General features: G+C 32.2%; 1 protein-coding gene across 1 annotated transcript; it reads right to left on the reverse strand.

Moving 5' to 3' along the window:
- Nucleotides 1-559: 559 nt before the first annotated feature.
- Nucleotides 560-17318, reverse strand: LOC140811691 (E3 ubiquitin-protein ligase COP1-like). Its single transcript, XM_073169742.1, has 13 exons — nucleotides 16946-17318; nucleotides 15728-15805; nucleotides 14944-15099; nucleotides 9740-10099; nucleotides 7529-7686; nucleotides 7347-7415; nucleotides 7179-7257; nucleotides 5857-6012; nucleotides 5615-5713; nucleotides 3778-3882; nucleotides 1252-1431; nucleotides 1028-1138; nucleotides 560-930 (listed from the first exon to the last, which is right to left on the reverse strand). The coding sequence occupies exons 1-13, from the start codon at nucleotides 17213-17215 to the stop codon at nucleotides 760-762; spliced, it is 1992 nt and encodes a 663-aa protein (XP_073025843.1). The 5' UTR covers nucleotides 17216-17318; the 3' UTR covers nucleotides 560-759.
- Between the last annotated feature and the right edge of the window lie 3353 nt (nucleotides 17319-20671).

Raw genomic sequence — 20671 nt, forward strand, 5'->3', positions numbered from 1 at the left:
GTACCATCACTTATATATAGATAATATTTATCATTATTTTCTGATATTTCCATTTTAGGTTATCATAAAACAAAAATTAAATTTATGTCTCTACACATTAAAAGCCTACAACATAGTAGTTAAATTAAAGTCAATAAGAAAAACTTTAATAGATCACTTTACTTTTAGGGAAAAACTTGTATGAGACGGTCTCACGAGTCGTATTTGTGAGACGGATCTCTTATTTGGGTCATCCATGAAAAAGTATTACTTTTTATGCTACGAGTATTACTTTTTACGGTGAATATGGGTAAGGTTGATCCGTCTCACAGATTAAGATTCGTGAGACGGTCTCACCTGAGACTCACTCTTACTTTTATATTTAACTTAATAAACAACCCACATCACATCCATGTAAATAAAATTGATCCAACATTTCCAACTTGCAATAACGAGAATCTGAACATAATAAAGGCTCTGATATCGAATGCGAGAATCAAGGTTGTGTGCATATTGAAAGAATTGTTTATGGCGATGGTTCAAAATAGTTATTTGAATATGTGCAACGACCAAAACGATATATTTTGATCGGTATGACACGTAAATTACCATATATGACAGCAGTAACATTTATTGTCCTCTAACAATAATTACACGACATAATAAGTGAGCATAGAGTCATGCATGTGCTATAAATTTGTGAGGATAAAATCATGTAAAGACCAACCTAAGTATAGGTTCCACCTTTCGCTCAATATTGCTATTATTTACCTATACAATTCAAGCAGCAAGGACCAGCACTTTGATTGTTCCTTTACTATTGGCAGCTAACATGGTCGGGCTTTCGCTCTTCCAGCACACCGCACTGATGAAATAAGATCCCGCATCTTCGTCGTTGTCATCCAAATCAGGAGACCCAAATCTATGCCATGTCGCAGGTTTGGAGATAGCCTATGTTTTGCGAAATGTCACGGATTTTTCACAAAGAGAAACAACAAAACTCTAACAAGTGACAAAACAAGAGCTACTTTAAGTAGGATACCATTACCTTGTGGTAGATAAACACTTCATTTGTTTCACTGCCACAAGCTAGGAACTCGTTGTTCCCTGTAAGACCAACAAAGTTCTTCTCATTTGTGTGCCCTCTAAAGGTCCGGACCTGAAATACATCAATCTCTGTTTCACAAATACCATAATACAAAAGAACAATAACATGGGTGAAAAGTGATTGTAGGGGGATAGGATATGATCTCTCTTTAATGAGAAACTTACATGCAGATTGTTCTTAACATCCCATAATTGCAGAGTATTGTCCGTTGATGCAGAAGCAAGCTCGTGATTGGATAAAAATTTAACATGTGATACTGTCCTTTTGTGTCCGCCAAAAACATGGAGTGGATGGCAGGTGTTTCTCAAGTCATAATAATGGATGTGATGGTCAGCAGAACCAACCTGCACAGACAAGGTAGGTATTAGGATTGCTTCAAGCAAAAGTTATACGATGAAGGTTATGTAGGAAATATAAAATTAGGCTGATAATTATCATATTTTTTAATTAAAAAGGTTATATAAAAAATCCGAAATATTTGTTTTTTAATTATTTGGAGGGAGTAATTTGCTCTATCCAATAATTCCCATCAACTTCCATTATTTTAAAATAAATATTTATGGAAAATAAAGTAAGAGGATGATCATTTTATCCTAAAGCAAAAATAGCAACATTATTGAAGCATGTGGATTATGATAATGACTCGTTTCCATTTCGTGATTGATATAAGACCAACGAAAAATTAATGTTTATTTATCAGAAAACGTTTGTAATTCAACTATAAATATCCTACAATAAAACATTATTTTATGAAAGAAATTCATTTTATTTCCGTATGTTACAAATTTTCTTAAAAAGCATGATTATAAATGTTTTGGACAATGTTTTCATAAATGAGCTGGTGATTGAACCGGCACACATTAAAATAAAGGTTCAATCAGGTTTAAAAAATCAAATAAGCTCTAATAAAACTAAAATAATATTTTTAACAAAGTTCAAAATTCAAATAATCATATAAATAACAAAAAAAATATTAAAAAATTAAATCCAAAAAAATATTAAAAAAATTGTGAACTGGTCCAACCAGTTTTTGACCGGTTCGATACCTGTCCTCAAATCCTTGAACATGTTAAGTAATATAATTCATGTTATTTAATACGGTGAACTGTATTCATTTCCTCCATCTTTTAATCAAAGATTGCATTTTCAAGGGCCATTGATTCAACTTGACTAAATATTTTAAAATTAGACGAATTTAATTATAAACAAAATAATGGCCGAAATGAATAAATCCAAACATTTATTACCCCAAATTCAAAGAAATCATGGAAGGAAATCCAAATTATTCATTTTATAATGCTTAAAATTATTCGACTTTGCCAAACATTATGCAGTTCTCTCTTTGGCCCCTCCCAAAGGATGCCAAGAGCGTGTCTAAATACCATATTTTAAAAATGAGAGAAATTATTACATGTGATACAAAGTCAATCTTAATATTTATAATTCAAAATGAAAACTTTCAAACATCATTAATGCAATCATGCTCAACTAAATTTTCTTCAAACTAATTCAATAAGCATATAATTCAAAAATAAATTGTAAGTATCCATTCAAATAGCCAAAAGGTTCAAAAAAAATTCTGAACAAAAAATTATCCTTCTTTTTTTCATTATTTTTGTAAAAACAATTCTACTTCCGTTTTGCAACAGGACAATTACAACTCTCGATTTGGATCACATTATGTCATGACCAAATGTGGGATTCCAAATATACTATACATCAACTTCAAAATTTGTCAAGGAACTAGTAAAAAAACCTTGATCCAAGAACCTCACTTCAAATGACTATTTTTCTTATTCTTCTACTTCATAGGTTTTGGTTGTATACTATAGTATATATCTGACAAACATATTCATAAGTAATCTAATTAACTAAAGTTCAAAGAGAAAAATAAACTCGATTATGAAAATGTATAAAAAGATAAAATGCATAAAAAGATAGCAATTTTCTTAAATGAAATCAAATTTCTTTATCATATAGAATATGAATTCGTTGGATATTAAACAGGCTTTTGAAACATATATAATGATACTTTTCAAATAATATGGCATGAAACGGAGCATTAATGTATTCAACATTAAGATCTAGTAAGAAATTGTTGAAAAAGAAAAAATCTTCAACATGATAGACAATGTAAATGTACGTCAATGCATCAAAATTTAGTTAGCAATTAACTGCTAGCTTTGGGAAAAAAATAAGAATATCAACTCAAACAACCAAAGACTGAAAAATGAAATGATTTTTTTGGATAAAATTATTGCAAAAAAACTTATTTTGTTCTAGATTGTTATAATTAAACTATTAACCATTTTATGAACGATCATTCTTCAGTGATCTAATACCCGTCGTGATCTAATACCGATCACGAAATGGGAAGGAACCATTTTCATAATGCATATGCTTCAATAATGGTTCTATCTTTTCTTTAAGACCTCTTACTTTTATTTTCCATAACCATTTTGAAACTACTTGCTCCAACAGTTCAAAAAGATATACTTGAAATATTCTGGCTCAGGTCAACCCTCGTGGACGACCAATCAATTATCAACCCATTTTATATTTCCTACATAGTTTGTCTATAGATATGGCGGGTTTTGGATATTTCCACTCAATTTTGCTACTAAGCCCACCACCACATAAATAAGGATAATGGGAGAAGTTGGAATACGCTAACAAAGAGGAGAACTTACCGCAACAAATTTACTAGACTCGGGACTATACTTTACACAGCATATATTTGCCTTCATATCAATATTGAGAACACTAGCCTCTTGATTTGTGCACCACACTTTAACCTGAAATTCCATCACTTGCTGACATCAAAAGGGACACTAAGGAATATTTAGATCCACAGAGTTAAACGTTAACCACTAAAACAATCTCAGGCTAGAAAAACATTTAGCAGTCTATACAGTCCATATTTTTGTTAAACGCCAATGAGGCAGATGGATTTGCACAAAAATAAATAAAGCGGGTAAAACATTTGTTATGCACCAAATCTTTAAAAAACATGCAAACTTGTTTTTAGTATTACTACAAAGGGGATAACATGGAATTGAACTCATGACCACTCCCAACCAAGAGACTGACGGTGTCATCCAATCCATTGTTAATAAAAAGGTTTAAAGCAAACTTAATCCTCCAGTTTTTGTTCATTCATATTCCATGGTCAATATCACGCATTATTAGCATCACTATAAAGGCAAAAGGCAACCATGACCAACAATGTTTAAACATTAGTATGAGACATAGAACACCGTTCACTTTAATTAAACATCAGCCAATATCATGGAGGGTAGCAAATCCCTATTTGTTTATTAACAAAAAATAAACCTTACAGGAAGGGGATAAATGTGCATTTTAAGGAATATAGATGCGACTTGATAAATTACTAAAACTATTCAACATTTTTTCTAGTTTAATACTCGATAAGTGAATACCATTAGTCTCATATCTAGACATTCTCATGTTTAAATGAGTAAAAAACTAATCATTTACATATTTTTTACGAAGATTAGACAAATATTCGAGAATTGAAAATGAAGTGCTTAACTATTTTATTATTTACCGCATATATTTGGGAGACAATGGAAGGAATTATTGTGTTTGTGTAGAGATATTCTGTGAATATTTGCTTCTTAGGTACATAGGCTAATTAAGGATAATTATTGTCTAGTACCTAAACTCAAGGGAATGTACCTAGAACTAAGTCTGATTATTCTGTATAAATTATCAGACCCAGTGGTATGTAAAACCAGAGAAAAACTAATCATATTTTCAGAGACATACTTCTCGTTTTTATTTGATGGATTTGATTCTTTCTTTTTCTTCTTCTGGTTCTTTCTACAATATTTTTAAATAATAAAATATCGTGAGACATTCATAAGCTGCCATGCTATATCATTCTCTAACAAATAGGCACATGATTAACCTGCGTCGAGTTTTATTATCTCATAGAGGTTCTTAAAGTAGTTCAGTGTGGTGGTTTAGAATTGAACTCCCAGCCATTAGATCAATTTAATTTGAAGACAAATACATTATTTCACTGATATATATCTAATGCATTTATCCAAGTCATATAGTAACTCTGACATAGGTTTATTATCATTCAATTAACTAAGTTATGCATATGAATCTTAACAATCATGAATTCCAAGGATTTTATTTGTTAACAGAAATTGGTTGGTCTATATTTTGTTACCTCGAGCACTGACGCTCTATGCCAAATCAATTGTTGAATTATTTAAATGTTATTATTTATGAGTTTCTCAGGTTACTTGTGTTGGAATATTCCAAACAGTTTTAGTAGTTACCAAGAAAACATCAATTATGAACAAAAATTTGATCAACAGGATTAGAGGTGATAAAACAACCAAACTTTGAAGCATGTGAAGGCAACTTAAAAAAGAGTGCAGTCCATTTGTATAATTCTCAATCAAATTATTCATTTTCTCTCTGGCCTATAGTGTCTGCCAGAATTAGTTAACCATAACTCCAGTTAGATAATGAAAATTGTTCTTACTTCACCTTGCAGTCGTCACTACCAGAGACGAGCATCGACGGTTCAGTTCGGGAAAAATCTACACTCCATGCACGTTTTTCATGCTCCTCATATTCCACAACACTCTGTATAAAGCCAGAAATTTTAACTATTTTCCAAGTAACCAAAAAAACATCAAATAACACAAATTTGAGCACCACCATTAAGCCAATGAGGATTTTTGCTTGGTGGCAAGAAGTAATATATAATTCATGGCTCAGCTGGATACCTGTCGTGTAGTCACATCCCAAACAGTGACTATTCCTTCGTAATCACTGCTAGCTATAATGTTTTTGGCAAATTTGTTCCAGGTCAAGCAGCTAAGCTTAGATCGCGTCGACATTTCCACAACTGGGCAGTGCACGTCTGTAGTTTCATTGACAACCTGATTAAAAAGGCATGTTCTTAAGTCTCATAAGCTGCTGCAAAAAATGTAAGATTCTCTTATATGAATTAAAGTCGCGCGAGCCCGTTAGAGTGTTGTTGCTCCCCAACAATCCTTTCTTAGCAATCATATTATCGTGAAATCATGAAAATCAAACATGTGATCATAGTAGCTCTAATATCAAATGTAGACCCTCTGTCCCAAAAGTTGATTATTAAAGAGTTAGGAGGGGATTCTATAAAAACATGAGTTGACTATTTAGTACCATTTGGAGTAGCTGTTACTGGATCTGATTGTGCAATCACACTTGCACTGGTGTGGACCTCGGCTTGACAAAAATTGTCACCTCTAGATTCCAAGTGCAAGTGGATTGATTGGGTTAAATAGCGAAATGAACGTTGCATTCTGAAAGAGGGGTGATTGTGTAACCCCTGTTCCTTATTGGTTCGGAAAAGAGTTTTAATTGATCAATAAGGAGTTATAATAGACTCCTATAGAAACTTGGGCTTACCATTTTTATTACGAGAACGGATACAGAGTAGATGCTATAGGAACTCAATCTGCAATAACATCTAAGCGGGCTTGGATCTATGTCACAATAGAATTGTTGTCGTTTACTGAGATAAGAAACACTGGAAGAAATATTTTTCTCATTAAATTAATCTAAAATGAAAAGTTACAGACTGATTTATAGAAATAACAGTTTTTATTGACATCATGTAATCTTGGATTTTATTCATGTATATCAAGCTTCCAACACGAGGAACAGAATCCAATCAATTCTCCTGGATATAGTTTGGTACGCATTATTAGGGTTAAATTACTTATTTATCCTGCATCATCCTGTGTTTGCATGATTCTTTAAGCCTGAAAAATTCCATTGGCCCGGCAGTGATTTAAGTTTTTGGATGTTTACTTAAGCCTCATGCCACTTGGGTTGTGCAATCATTAATATTGAAGGGCAAATACCCAAAATACTCTCTTTGTTATTATTTTATTTTCCAATTACTCCTCAAGTTCAACAAACGCCATTTGTACCTCTCCTCTGAGTTTAGTATTTGTACATACTCTCACTTCATTTTGTATGTGCCTGCCTAAATATACATAAAACAAACAAGGCACATGCAATGGGAAGAAGGGAAGGGATACAGGGGAGAGAAACCTACTGAAGAGAAATCAAAGACTTTAATGCGCCGTGACACTCCAGCAGTGGCAAACAGTTCATCATCTCGATCAAATTCTATACTGCAATAATTACAGAGCACTTTTACATATTTAAGCAGAAACTACAATTGATAAAAAGGCTAGGGAATTTGTTACCAACATCTTCATACCTTGAAACAATATTATTGCCATGATGAAACAGATCTTCATGCCTAAGCTCAGCAAGTACTCGCAATCGACTGTTCCAAAATAAGGTCACTAAAATACATTAGAAAAATAGCTTGAAAAAATAGAAAATGAAGACCAAGCATGATTGTATGATACTTTATGGAAAAAGACTCTAGAACTCTACCTGTACCGTGTGAAAGTACTTAGAACTGTCTGAAAATCAACTAAACCAACACTATAGCCTTCTCTATTGAATTTACTTTTGTCTTTCTTTAATTGGTTCGGCAATTGGTTGCTTGCCTGGCGTCGTGTTTGTAAATAAAAGTCTTGAAGATCATTAAACTACAAAGAAAGATAATAATTTCACAGGAAGGAGGTGAACATGAGGTACAAGAAAATTTCAGTTCTAAAGTGCTACCGGGTATCCAGGTTAAAATTATCAACCTATCCATATATCTATTATTCTTCAACTTAACAAAATAAAAGTAAAATATGTTAACAAATCCTGGACCACAAGCAAGAAAGCTATTTAGAGAGAAACAAATCAAGCCCGTAGAAGACATGAAAATAACAAATGTTGTTTTCCAAGTAAAAATAATAATGCATCGTCCTCCAAATTAACTATATGGAATTCCATATGGCGAATGTAAGATTTTGAAAGGTCAAGAAGAGCATTAGGAGGGAAAATCAAGCTTTCATTTATGGCCACTAGTCAAGTACACAACGATATAAGAATATAGAAGTAAGAATCCATATCAAGTGCCTCTCTTGCTACAAAAAAAACAAGGAGCCCGTCATCATTCATTTCAAAATTTTCAGCAACACAAGTATAAGACCATTAACCATGTACTTATAAGAAACTAAATAAAACTTTTAAATTAAATTTGCAATTACCTTTTTCCCTAGCTAATGAACTTTCTAGTCAAAGCCATAACTACATTCTATGCTCATGTAGCAACACCACTATCATTGATGTATTGTAGTAAAACAACTAATCAAAAAAGATATAATAATTTTTTTATTAATAGCTAAAAGATACAAGACAATTGAAAAAAAAATACTAAATGAAATTTGAGTTGAAACATATTTTAACTGTCAATTAACAAAATTAACAAATGAGATAACCCTATTGCAATCATCCCCCACTGCCAGGATAAAAGGAAAATGACACTTTAAGTTTATTTATGAGGTATGCAATCTCTTTCACAAGAAAAAATGCTACTGAAAATAACCAAAGTTCTAAAACAAATTTTACTGCCTTTACAAGATCCAACAGGGAAAAATCTATATATCACACTATCTTTGTACCGGGATCCTTTCAAATAAATTCCACATCTTTGACATATAACATAGAATTTCATAGAATTTCAGTCCCCGAAGGTATCAATTGAAAATTTTAAATCGAACAACTATTTAGGTAATAAAATACTTGAGTTAGATCAAAAAATTTCAATGAAATTGACAAATTATTCAAAGTTGTTTTTCCATCATTTCATTTAACCATCCAAATTCAAGCCTCTCAAATACTCAGTTGCAGATAATATGACTTTCTGAGGTCCAGAATTTTAGAGTTTCATAAGAGCAATGAAAATCGCCCGATTAAATTAACTGAACAAAAAGGTATCGAAGAAGGATAATAATGACTATTATCTTTAATTAGTTGTTAAGATAGCAGATTTATATTTAAATTATTAGATTAGGCTGTTATCAGTTTATCTTAATAGGGAAGTAAGGCAGATCAGATTTTTATACAAGTGCATGATGTATCTCTTGATTTAATTACCAATGAAAACATGTTCCCCATACTGTGCAGTCTTCTACATTTACAACAGGTATATAAAGTAATTTGTGGGCAGACTGCTTATTAAAGGACAAGAAATTACAACCGCAGAATGAAGAAAAGGTTCCAAAGATACAAAATGATGGAATTTGTATGTCTTCACTCTTCATCTTTGGAAAATTATGAGCCACATCAGGTAAATTACCAAAATGTTGCATGCACTTCCACAATGAAGTATGATCAAACTATTGGAAGCAAATATAAGAATCACAGCTGTAGAGCTAATGGAAATATATCGAAATTGCCAACATCTTTTTTAAAATATTACATGCTATCCGATGCTTGTGGAAGATTCCCTTGAGATTGTAATAGATTAAAAACCAAAAATCTTAAAAAAAATTGCACATAGAAATTATTTTGATATCTATTTTTATTTTTTTACTATTTCTTGACAATTACAATGTGCCACCAGTATGAACTGAAAGACGGATCTAAATCTTGGAAACAGAGTCTGGCCCAAATCTTAAAAAAGTAAATCACTAGCAATTCACTAAATTCAGTTTTTCTCAGAATAATCAAAGAGCACAACCATAACAGTAATTGTGTTTTCCCAACCTGTGCATGGACGCGCTTTTTCCGAAGTACGGCCAAGCCAGACTGACTTATATGCTGTGAAGTTGGCCCATTAAAAGAAGCATCCTTGCTCTGGGTTCCAAGGGGGTTAACTTGAGCCTTTTTCTCCTCTTTCTTGTTTTTGAAGTTAACAGAAGTTATTACTCCTTTTGCATCACAAGAGTTAATAACAATGCCGGAAGTATTTCTATCAACCGAAGAAGCCTGAGATCTTGTTACCACTGGTTCATAAGAGATCATCTGTAGATTACTAGAAGACCTGTCTCTTGCTCTGTAAAGCTCTATTCTGTGCCTTTCAACAGCATTTATGTCCTCTTTGATATACCGGAGATCGTGTTGCACCTAAAAAGAAGATAGACGTTACAGTTTTTATAAAGCATTTTATAAACTATTGCTAGAAATACAATAGACTTTCAGAAAACTTGAAACTAAATGAGACTAATTCACAAATATAGCCACTTAATTAAAATTATTAATGAAAGAACCAAAAACTTCGAAGATAAGTGTTAACTCCCATTTGAACTCGAGATGGGTAAACTAATTACTTAAGAAACAAATTTTAAAACGGAATGACCGCATAAGAAAATACTAAAAACTGGACTCAAATTAAAAATAAGAGGTAAGATAGTAGAAGACTCCATCAATTTTGATGGATGATAGCTAAATCTTTGAGAACTTATAGCTGTAAACCATAACATGTATATAGTTTTACAAACACATACTTACAAAAACCAATGTACCCCCCTCTAAACTATAGTATAGTCAATTTTCAGCTAGTCCACACTAGAACATCCTCGTAACTGATGCCTGCACCATTTTATTCAATTAACTTCACCACATCAAACTCTATCTCTCAATCCACGTCAGCAGTTCACAATGTGAATGGTTCCTTGCCTTGGTCTTATTTTCAAGCATCAATATTGTGGCTATATCTGGAATATTCATTGTATCTCTACATTGCAACATCATTTTAGAACTCAGATTTTCAGAACTGGTGATCCTGCTCATTTCCATTCTATTCCAAGTTTTATGCCTGCTATCAGGTAAGATGTTAGCTATCATCTTCTTACATATTATGTTTCAGCCTACCACTAAAATATCTTACACATTCAGAACAAATGTGATGATATTGATTCAAACATAAACAGAATATTCTGAGGGTTACATCTGTAAACCACTCCCGCGGCTGGGTTACGCAATAAGCTCCACCATCTCATCTATGGCAATCGAATATATTCGAACTTTCCTTCAGTATGGATTCTACAGAACTTATCATTCTCATTAGCATCTTAGATGATCAATTAACAATTAAATCTATGAAATTGTCTCCAAGTGTGTTAAAAGTAATTTTTAAAAAATTGACTCACGATTCAGTTTAGATCCATTATTTTGTTACATGCATGGTCACTCACTCAGACAAGCTCCACTTAGAAAGATCCACCAAAACCTCTTGTTCTTTTAATTTTTCCTACCTGTCAACTTCTTCAATGTCAATTGAATAATCATTATATCATTCAAATATGTCTCATACGGGCATTTTATCAATTAGCCGACGTCTTATTAATTGGATTTTAATTGTCTGATCCTCCATATTTGATGCAACGAAAACAATGCTGCAAAACAAAAGGCTAACGGCTAACCCAGACATTTACAAGTAAAATAGAGTGTTCTAAATTGCGTCCTAGGCGGCCACCTAAGCGCTAGGCGGAGGCCAACCGCACCTTTTTCGCGCCAGGCGGAGGCCTGCCGCCTAGGTGAGCCTGATTTTTTTAAAAAAAATGGCCTGTTAAAATTTAAAGATCCGCTAACAAGCCCATTTAAAAAAATAAAATTTGGGCTCACTAGGTCTGCTGGCTTTCTTTCCTTCTCGTTATTTTCTAGACTCTGGATCCAGAGACTCCTTCTCGGCCAGAACTCCTCGTTCCAGAGACTCATTCTGAAGTTCACGCCATTCCTACAGCCTACAAGCCAAGACTCCTTCTCGTTCCATCTCTATTTTAAATTTTTAATACAGCACTTCTAATTTTTGCTTTCTGGAAATTTGATGGGACCAAAAACCAGTAGCACCAAGTAATGTTTCAAAACTAATAGTGGATGATTGACTGGACTTTGATTTTGTGGTATAGATTCAGAGTTTAAGTGAAAAGGTTACATATCAGTTGCGTATGTATAATGGATGATTGACTGGACTTTGGTTTTGTGGTATAGATTCAGAGTTCTTGTAATCCTTCAGCTATTACATATCCTATTCTTGGTGTTGGTCTATTGCTGAAAAGGTTTAAGTGTTTCGTATTCAGCAAGATTTGGAGAGTAACAATGGCAAGCAATCCATCGTCGACTGCATCCGTCACTCAGCCCGAATCTGGGATTCTTAAGAGAAAGTCAAATGAAATCGGATGGGAGTTTGGTAAGTTGATTGATCCTAAGAACCTCGACAAAGTTAAATGTAAGTTGTGTGAGAAAATGATGTCCGGTAGAGTGTATAGAATCAAGGAGCATATAGGAAATATACCTACAAATATATCTGGTTGTCGAAACGCAGCTCAAGAAGATCGTAATAAGTGCAAACAGGCTATTTTAGAAGGGAGGAACAAAAAGAAAAACAAAATACTAGAAGAAGAAAGTTGTAGAGCACAGATGAATATTTCTCTAGACGAAGAAGAAGATACTGAAATTGAAAGGATATATGAAATTAAAAAACCTCATCACTTGGCCCCATCGATAGATATGCATTGATGATTGCTCCAGAAAATGTAAGTTCAAGTGGGAGTAAAGTGCTTCGCAAAAAAATATAATGAGGGTCTATTCAAAAAAAGAACTCAACAAGTTCAACAACATGTTGGGAGATGGGCTTATGAAATGGAATCCCATTCAATGCTCTTGATAATGATAACTTCAAGCAACTAATGGAGGCAGTAGGTCAATTTGGACCAGGGTTCAAGCCTCCAACTCGATATTAACTTAGAAAGCCACTTTTGAAAGCTGAAGTTGAAATAACAAAGCAATTGTTGAAGAAACACGAAGAAGAATGGGCCGATAATGGATGCTCAATTATGACAGATGCATGGAATGATAGACAAAGACAAAGCATATTAAATTTGTGTGTTAATTGCAAGGAGGGTACTGTATTTTTAGAGTCTAAGGAGTCTTCAGACGAGGCACATACTACAGCTGGACTTATTTTTGTGTTGAACAAGTAGGAGCTCAGAACGTTGTTCAGATTGTAACAGACAATCCCACCAACAATATGGTTGCGACTAAATTGATGAAAGAAAAGTGGCCTGGGATTTTTTGTAGTTCATGTGCAAATCATATTGATAATATCATGCTTGAAAGAATTGGCAAGCTTCCAAGATTTAAAAAGATTATCCACCAAGCCAAGTCTTTTACCATTTTCATTTATACTCACCATAAGACTCTGTCATTGACGAGAAGTTTTACGAAGAAAAAAGACATAGTCCGGCCAGAAGTTACCAGGATTGCATCAAACTTCCTCACATTGCAAAGTTTGATTGAGAAAAATCTAGTTTAAGGGCATGTTTACAAATGATATTACTCTACTGTGATGTGCATGAGTTTTTAGAATGGTGTGACACTTTGTTTGAAAATATTTGCTCCTTTGGTAAGAGTTTTTCGATTGGTTGACGGAGCCAGAAAGCCACCCATGGGGTTTCTATATGGGGAGCTTCTTCGAGCTAAGGAAGATATCAAGGTGGCCCTGAACAACGTCGAATCAAATTATCAACCTATCTGATTATTGAGTAAAAAATGTAGAATAGACTTGACACATCATTGATACCACATCCTTTTTGTTGAATCCCTACTTCTACTACAGAGATAGTTCTATTGCTCTTTATAGAGAGTTCGCAGCAGGGATTTTTTAATGCATGAAAGTTTTGTATGCCGATGAGTTTGAACTGCAAGATACAATTATTAATAAGGAACTTGCAAAATATAGAGATAAGACTGGGTTATTTGGAAAAGCATTGGCTGCAAAAGCATGGGAAAAAAATGACGATACTTTTGATCTATATACATAGTGAAGTACCTACTATGCTCACACACATTTGAAGGATTAAGTTTAAACTTTAATTAAAATAAATTATTAATTTTTAAAGTGTATGTTCATATTCCTAACTATACTAATTACTTTCTCGGTTTTTTTTTAGATTCATACAAAGAAAAGAAATAGATTGGATGTCAATAGGCTGAACAATCTACATTTATCCAATTATATGCTAGATTGTTTAACAAGCAAAAAAGAGATAAAGAAAGAACGTCGACGTCCTTCTTGAAAAAGATGCTTCAAATGCACAAGGTTGGATTGTGGATGGTGGGGAAGAAAATGAAGTTGAACCAGGTTCGAGGCTCACTTGACAAATAGTTGATGAAGCAACTGGGGCAGATGAAAATCTACAACCCCGAAGAAGTTTAGAGTTAGAGAATTTCACGAGCATTACACTAGACGTATAAAACTAATTTCAAATCTATGTGTTCTCAGAGTATTTAAAGATTTTTATCTGTGATGCCTTTTCTTATGATGGTTTTACCCAAGCATAAATTATAGGTTAAAGCTAACATATTTTCATCGCTAATGATTAGCACCTAGAGAACTGTTTCCTTTTCTCCAACAACCAGTGCCAAGTCCAATCTTTGCATATCACAGAAGTCACACTTACACATAAAATAGATCTAGTCAGGCTTTAATTTTAATAAAAATAGGGAAAGATTGGACTTGGCACTGGTTGTTGGAGAAAAGGAAATAGTTCTCCGGAAAAAATAACATGGATATGATTAAAATATGCTTGGTTCTGTTGAGAACTGCAAACCAAATAAATCTACAACTTGAGCTAAAATTCTTAACACAAGAATCAAAATCCAAATGAGCTGAACCAAGTATAACACTCTGCTTTAATTGAGTTTGACTCAATAGTATGGCTTTGGCTTCTGCTCACCCACCCCAAATCAATTTAATGCATGAATCTGATACCCAATATCTAATATCGTTTGGTTTCGCAGGAACTGGGAGGAACAAAGTTCTACTAGAGCTACCTGACATTATTAGTACAAGAGTACGACATTTAGATGAAGTAAAATACAAATGCCAAACAATTATTTTGTTATCAAGATTTCTCAATATCATGGAGCAATCCCTTCTTCAACACTGAATATTATAATGGACAAACCTCGTTGAGTTCAGAAACTTTTTGCTTTCTTAAACAGTGTAAGAAATCAAGTAAAAATTGCATGTTTCTCTCAGCTTCTTCCTGTTCCATTACTCTCTTTTTCTCTGACACCAGAACCAACAGAGTGTCTAAGTCCTTTATTGTTGCTTCACAACCCTGTATAAGAACAAAAGATGTCAAGCCTCTGCACAAAACCATAGATAAGAAACACATCCTAGCACTGAGGGATGCCGGATGCATACTTCACTGAATCAGCAGAATAAACTGAAATCAAATAGAATGTTCTGGTTTACTTCATATTAGATGTCATTAGATAGTAAGAGAAATCAAGCAGTTGCTGGATGCATGTTATTCCATAGACATTTCATACGCTTAACAAAGGTGAGCTAAGAAGACACATAAACAATGAGTTTTACAAAACTATTAAGAAACATAAAGATGAAATTCCACAAAAAAATTTCAGCATTCAAATGGCTTTACCTTTACTTCGACTTCTGATCAGTTAAAGAATCACATACAAGGCTTCTTTATACTCTGAGCAATTGATTATACTAAAATTTGTTATCTCATGTTTTAATCTACAAGTTCTTTGAAAATATAGATTCAGAATTTTCAAAACCAAATTTGAAAACAATTACGATTTAGGTTTTGATAACCAGATTTCATTCAAACAAAGAAGAGGGGAGCGACAAAATATCCAAGGGTAGCCAATATCCTAGCCTTAATAATTCTGGACCTAATAATAACTACTTTCTAGGATTATATAATATTAACCAGAATTCACCTGTTCCAGTGATTGACGAAATTGTTCTAAGGGAGTTGCACTTTTCGACAACTGGTGAGCAAATGCCTTCTTCAATAGCTACAAATGTGGCACAGAGAACCTTTTAAAGATAAGATGCGGTATTAAGGACATCATTTCAAGATGCTAAATCACCGAAAACAGGCAATAAAGGGACAAAATGCTGAATCATAAACTGTTGCATGCTCAAGTATAAAAGGGAATTGCAAGTATTGGTATAATAGTTTGTAGAATTAGATAATAGACTTCCAAATATTTAAGGTTTTTTTCCCTGCAAATCCAAATGTTTAATTAGAATATCTTTAGTCTAACAACGTTATAGTTGTACATCTGGTAATCAATGGAAGCACAGACTCAAAGAAATTGTCTTAAATGATTTATTATAATCATCACCCCCAAATTTGATCTTCTGATTTCACGTGAATTAAATGATTTATTATAATCATCACCACCAAATTTGATCTTCTGATTTCCCGTGAAACTTAGCTTAAGGTAGTTAGATTAATGAATGATGGCAGTTTGAGAGTGTATTTATATGTCCCCGTGAATTTAGCAAGTCTTCCAGTGGAAAACAATGCAGCTTGTCAATGAAGTCTGGTTTCAAATTACAGAAGTAATCTGTGACTCAATCAAGGTCCATTTATTGTTTTAAAGTAGAATGGGTGGTTAAGATAGAGAAACTGAGTCAGTGGTATTAAAGACTTAAGGATATATATTCAATACTGGTGCTTTTGTCTCCTCTGGCATCAGGCAAACAATACTATAAATAGAGTTCTGATACATGGAAAGATGATGCTTGGGCAGAACAAGCCACTGATCCATCATCATTAAGGGTCTATTTGGATTAATTTGAAACCAGAGACTGATTTAAATCCATAATGTTTATTTTGCTTTCAATGTCATGAATTTAAAATTCGTTCTTTAAGCTTGTGACCCAATGTCATGATAAAAGTGAGTGACTTGAGACAAACTCATAAAATTTTTATCTTAATTTAGATTGAAAAATTCTGGTAGATGGATCGGTGGTTTTTGGTTTCGGTTTGTGAGTTGGGTGTTGGTTGTCATTTTGATTTGCTTGGTTTTGTGATTTAAATAAAACAAACCAAAACCAAAAACCACCGATCCATCTACCAGAATTTTTCAATCTAATCTACACAAAAATCACAAAACAAATTCAAACCACAGGTAGTTTAATCGCACCTTATCCAGTAGGAAATTGGGGAAGAGTTGAGAAGTCGTTAGAAAATGAGCGCAGCAGGGGCAGTCGCTCTTGTTCTGCAGATGAGTGATAATGCACATATAGCAGAAGCTGTGGCCACACGCCGTTAAGAAGGCGTCCTTAATCATCTGCATACATATTGGGCACAGCAGCTCTTTCTCAGACGCAGACACCGCCACAGTTTGTACATTTGGAGGCGTCTCCGCCTTGCCCACCGCCGTCTCCACCATCCCCATTAAAGTATCTCCCATAGCACCACCTCCTAGAGTAAAACTTGGGAGTGTGAGATTGGAAATGAGAGAATTGGTGAGGATATGCGTGGGCTTCGTGCCTTGGTCTGGTTCGAAAGACAAATGAAAACGTGGAAAGAATAAATTATTTATTTATTCATCTGATAATTAGATTTATAAAAATATTTTTTACATTATTCTTTTTTTAGTATTTTTTACATTCACTTTAATATATATTTTTTCATATATTATATATTTTAAATTATTTATAATAATAAAAATTTATGGGGAAAAAAAATTTTATACTCATGGATATTATTATTAGGGTAATTTGGAGAAAAATACATCTGTCAATGATTTATTTAAGATTCAGTATCCATCAGTTTTTTTTTTTTTTGTATTTTAGTATCGGACAAAAGATCAACTTAGTTTTTACTACATGTTTCATGTATTTTTACATTTTTACCCTTTTAATTAATAAAAAATTATATAAATTCCTATTTTTGTTGGTCATCTTCTCTTTCCACTCATCATTCTCAATGCATTTGGATGAACTGTAAATTGAATTTAAAATTTTTTATTTAAAAAAAACAAATTCGCAACTAATTGAGCTTTTTGAAATACTTAGTTTTACTTACGAAATACTTCATTTCAATTTTAAAATACTTGATTTAGTAAATGAAATACTCAGAATGTGTATTAAAATACTGAATATTCGAATATGCAACGCAATTTCACCAAATGCTCGCATTTTCATTCAAGATTCATTTGGATGACAAGTTCATTTCATTTAATTTTTTTATTGTTTAAAAAACAAATTCGCAACTAAGCATTGAATTTTTTCAAGTAATTAGTTTTACTAGCGAAATACTTAATTTTAATTTTAAAATACTTGATTTGGTAAATGAGATACTCAGAATATGTATTAAAATACTGGATATTCGAATATGCAACGTAATTTTCCTAAATATGTTCATTTTATTTAATTATTTTTAAAAAAAACTTTCGCAACAAAGTATTGAACATTTTGAAGTACTTATTTTTATTTGCGAAATACCTAATTTCAATTTTAAATACTTGATTTGGTAATTGAGATACTCATAAAAGTTAATAAAATACTGGATATCCTAGTAAGCAATGTAAGTTCACCAAGCGCTCACATTTCTATCAAAGATGCATTTAGATGACATGTACATTTCATTTAAATATTTTTTTTAGTTTTTAAAAGAAAAAGAAATTCGCAACTAAGCATTGAACTTTTTGAAGTACTTAGTTTTACTTGCGAAATATATAATTTCAATTTTAAAATACTTGATTTGGTAAATGAGATACTCATAATGGGTTTTAAAATACTGGATATTCGAATATGTAACGTAAATTCACCAAGTGCTCGCATTTCCATCCAAGATACATTTGGATGACATGTTCAAAACTTTTCAGCAGCCACAAAGCTTTGAAAGAGAAAAAAGAATTAGAGCGAAGATTTGAAGATTTTCGGACAATGTTCTTCGAGAGAATATCCCGTGATAGGAACGAGTAGCATAATCCGTGGATTTACAATTTACAGAGAAATATGAAGTGGAATACACGTCGATAGTCATAGTCCAGTAGGTCGAAAGCTATGAGATTTAATAAAACGACATGCAATTCACCATTGATAAATAATTAAAGATATTTAATTACTTCACTGAGCTGAATTAGTTTGGCATAGCTTGAGAGAGCGTATTCAATTGGATATGAAATCTCGTCGAAAGCATAGATCATTGTAGAACGAATTAAGTAGATTAGCGAGGGGTATGATACTTATTCATATCATTTAAATAAATAAGCATAGTTCATTATTCATCATGGACTAATTGGAAGATGCATTATGAACATTGTTCGTAAATGAGCTTGAAGTTTGCACTTTAAACATATCTATCGAATCTTATATCAATGATTTATAAAATACTCATAAATATTAATTGACAATACTTTTTGATATTCATTGAATGACTTATTTGACAAATATACTTATTTGACATAATACTTATTGGATTATATTAGTACTTTTTCTTTATATTTATGAGTATTAATTTATAATATCATTAATATTCATTCACAATACTTGTTGGTATTCACTAAATGACAATGCAATACTTCATTTGTTATCATCCTCATTAGTATTCTTTCATAATATTTATTGGTAATCATTCATTATATGCATCAATATTCTTTCATTATATTTATTATCAAATTTGAGTTTTCAACGGGTAAAATCAATTATCAGTGGAATCTAATTATATAGCAATTGTAACAATTTAGGTATCACATTTTTATTTCACGGATCTCATCATCAAAAGCAACTCAATATTACTTCAAATTATATATTTTGACACCATCAAATAATCGAATTTGAGTATTTAAATGGTAAAATCAAGTATTTGTGGACTCGTATTAGACATTATTTGTATTAATTTAGGTATCACATTAGATACTTCTCAAGTAAAAATAAGTATTTTAAAATTTCAATACTTAGTTGAATTTGTTTTTTGTTTTTACAAAAAAAAAAATTAAATGAGATGAATATGTCATCCAAATGCATCTTCCAAGGAAAGATAAACACTTGGTGAGCTTACGTTGCATATTCGAATATCCAGTATTCTATTATATATCATGAGTATCTCATGTACCAAATTAAATATTTGCAATATCAAATGAGGTACTTCTCAAATAAAAACAAATACTTTAAAATTTTTATGCTTAGTTGGGAATTTGTTTTTTCTTTTATAGAAAAAATATTAAATGATATGAATATGTCATCCAAATACTTATTCCATGGAAATATCAATACTTGATGAACTTACGTTGCCTATTCGAATATCTAGTATTTTAATACATATTGTGAGTATCTCACTTACGAAATCAAGTATTTACAAACTCAAATTAAGTACTTCTCAAGTAAAACTAAGTATTTTAAAATTTTCATGCTTAGTTGAGAATTTTTTTAAATTATTAAATGAGATGAATATGTCATCCAAATGTATCTTCCATAAAATACCAACATTTGGTGAACTTACGTTGCTTATTCGAATATCCAGTATTTTAATACATATTGTGAGTATCTAATTTACGAAATCAAGTATTTGCAAACTCAAATTAAAATACTTCTCATTTAGGGAGTAAAATAAAGTATTGGTAAACTCGAAATAGATATTTTTTGTACTAATTTAGATATCAGATTTTAACTTCACAAATGACACATCAAAAGTCACTCAATATTACTTGAAACTATATTTTTTATATCCCAAAATAATCAAAGTTGAGTCTTAAAAGGGTAAAATCAAGTATATGTGAAATCAAATTAGGTACAATTTGTACCAATTTAGGTAGCACGTTTTTATTCACAAATATTATCATCAAAAAATATTCAATATTATCTTCAAATTATATATTTTGACATACTCAATCTAATTTGAGTATTTAAAAGGTAAAATC

The sequence above is a fragment of the Primulina eburnea genome, chromosome 14, assembly GCF_022965805.1.
Source record: "Primulina eburnea isolate SZY01 chromosome 14, ASM2296580v1, whole genome shotgun sequence".
In the NCBI taxonomy this organism is placed as follows: domain Eukaryota; kingdom Viridiplantae; phylum Streptophyta; class Magnoliopsida; order Lamiales; family Gesneriaceae; genus Primulina; species Primulina eburnea.

Coding starts and splice junctions, on each gene's coding strand:
- LOC140811691 (XM_073169742.1), bottom strand. CDS start 17,215: ATGGGAGATACTTTAATGGGGATGGTGGAGACGGCGGTGGGCAAGGCG. Junction 6,013..7,178: donor AAGTCTTTGATTTCTCTTCA/GTAGGTTTCTCT, acceptor CTTTTTAATCAG/GTTGTCAATGAAACTACAGA. Junction 5,714..5,856: donor GGGATGTGACTACACGACAG/GTATCCAGCTGA, acceptor GGCTTTATACAG/AGTGTTGTGGAATATGAGGA.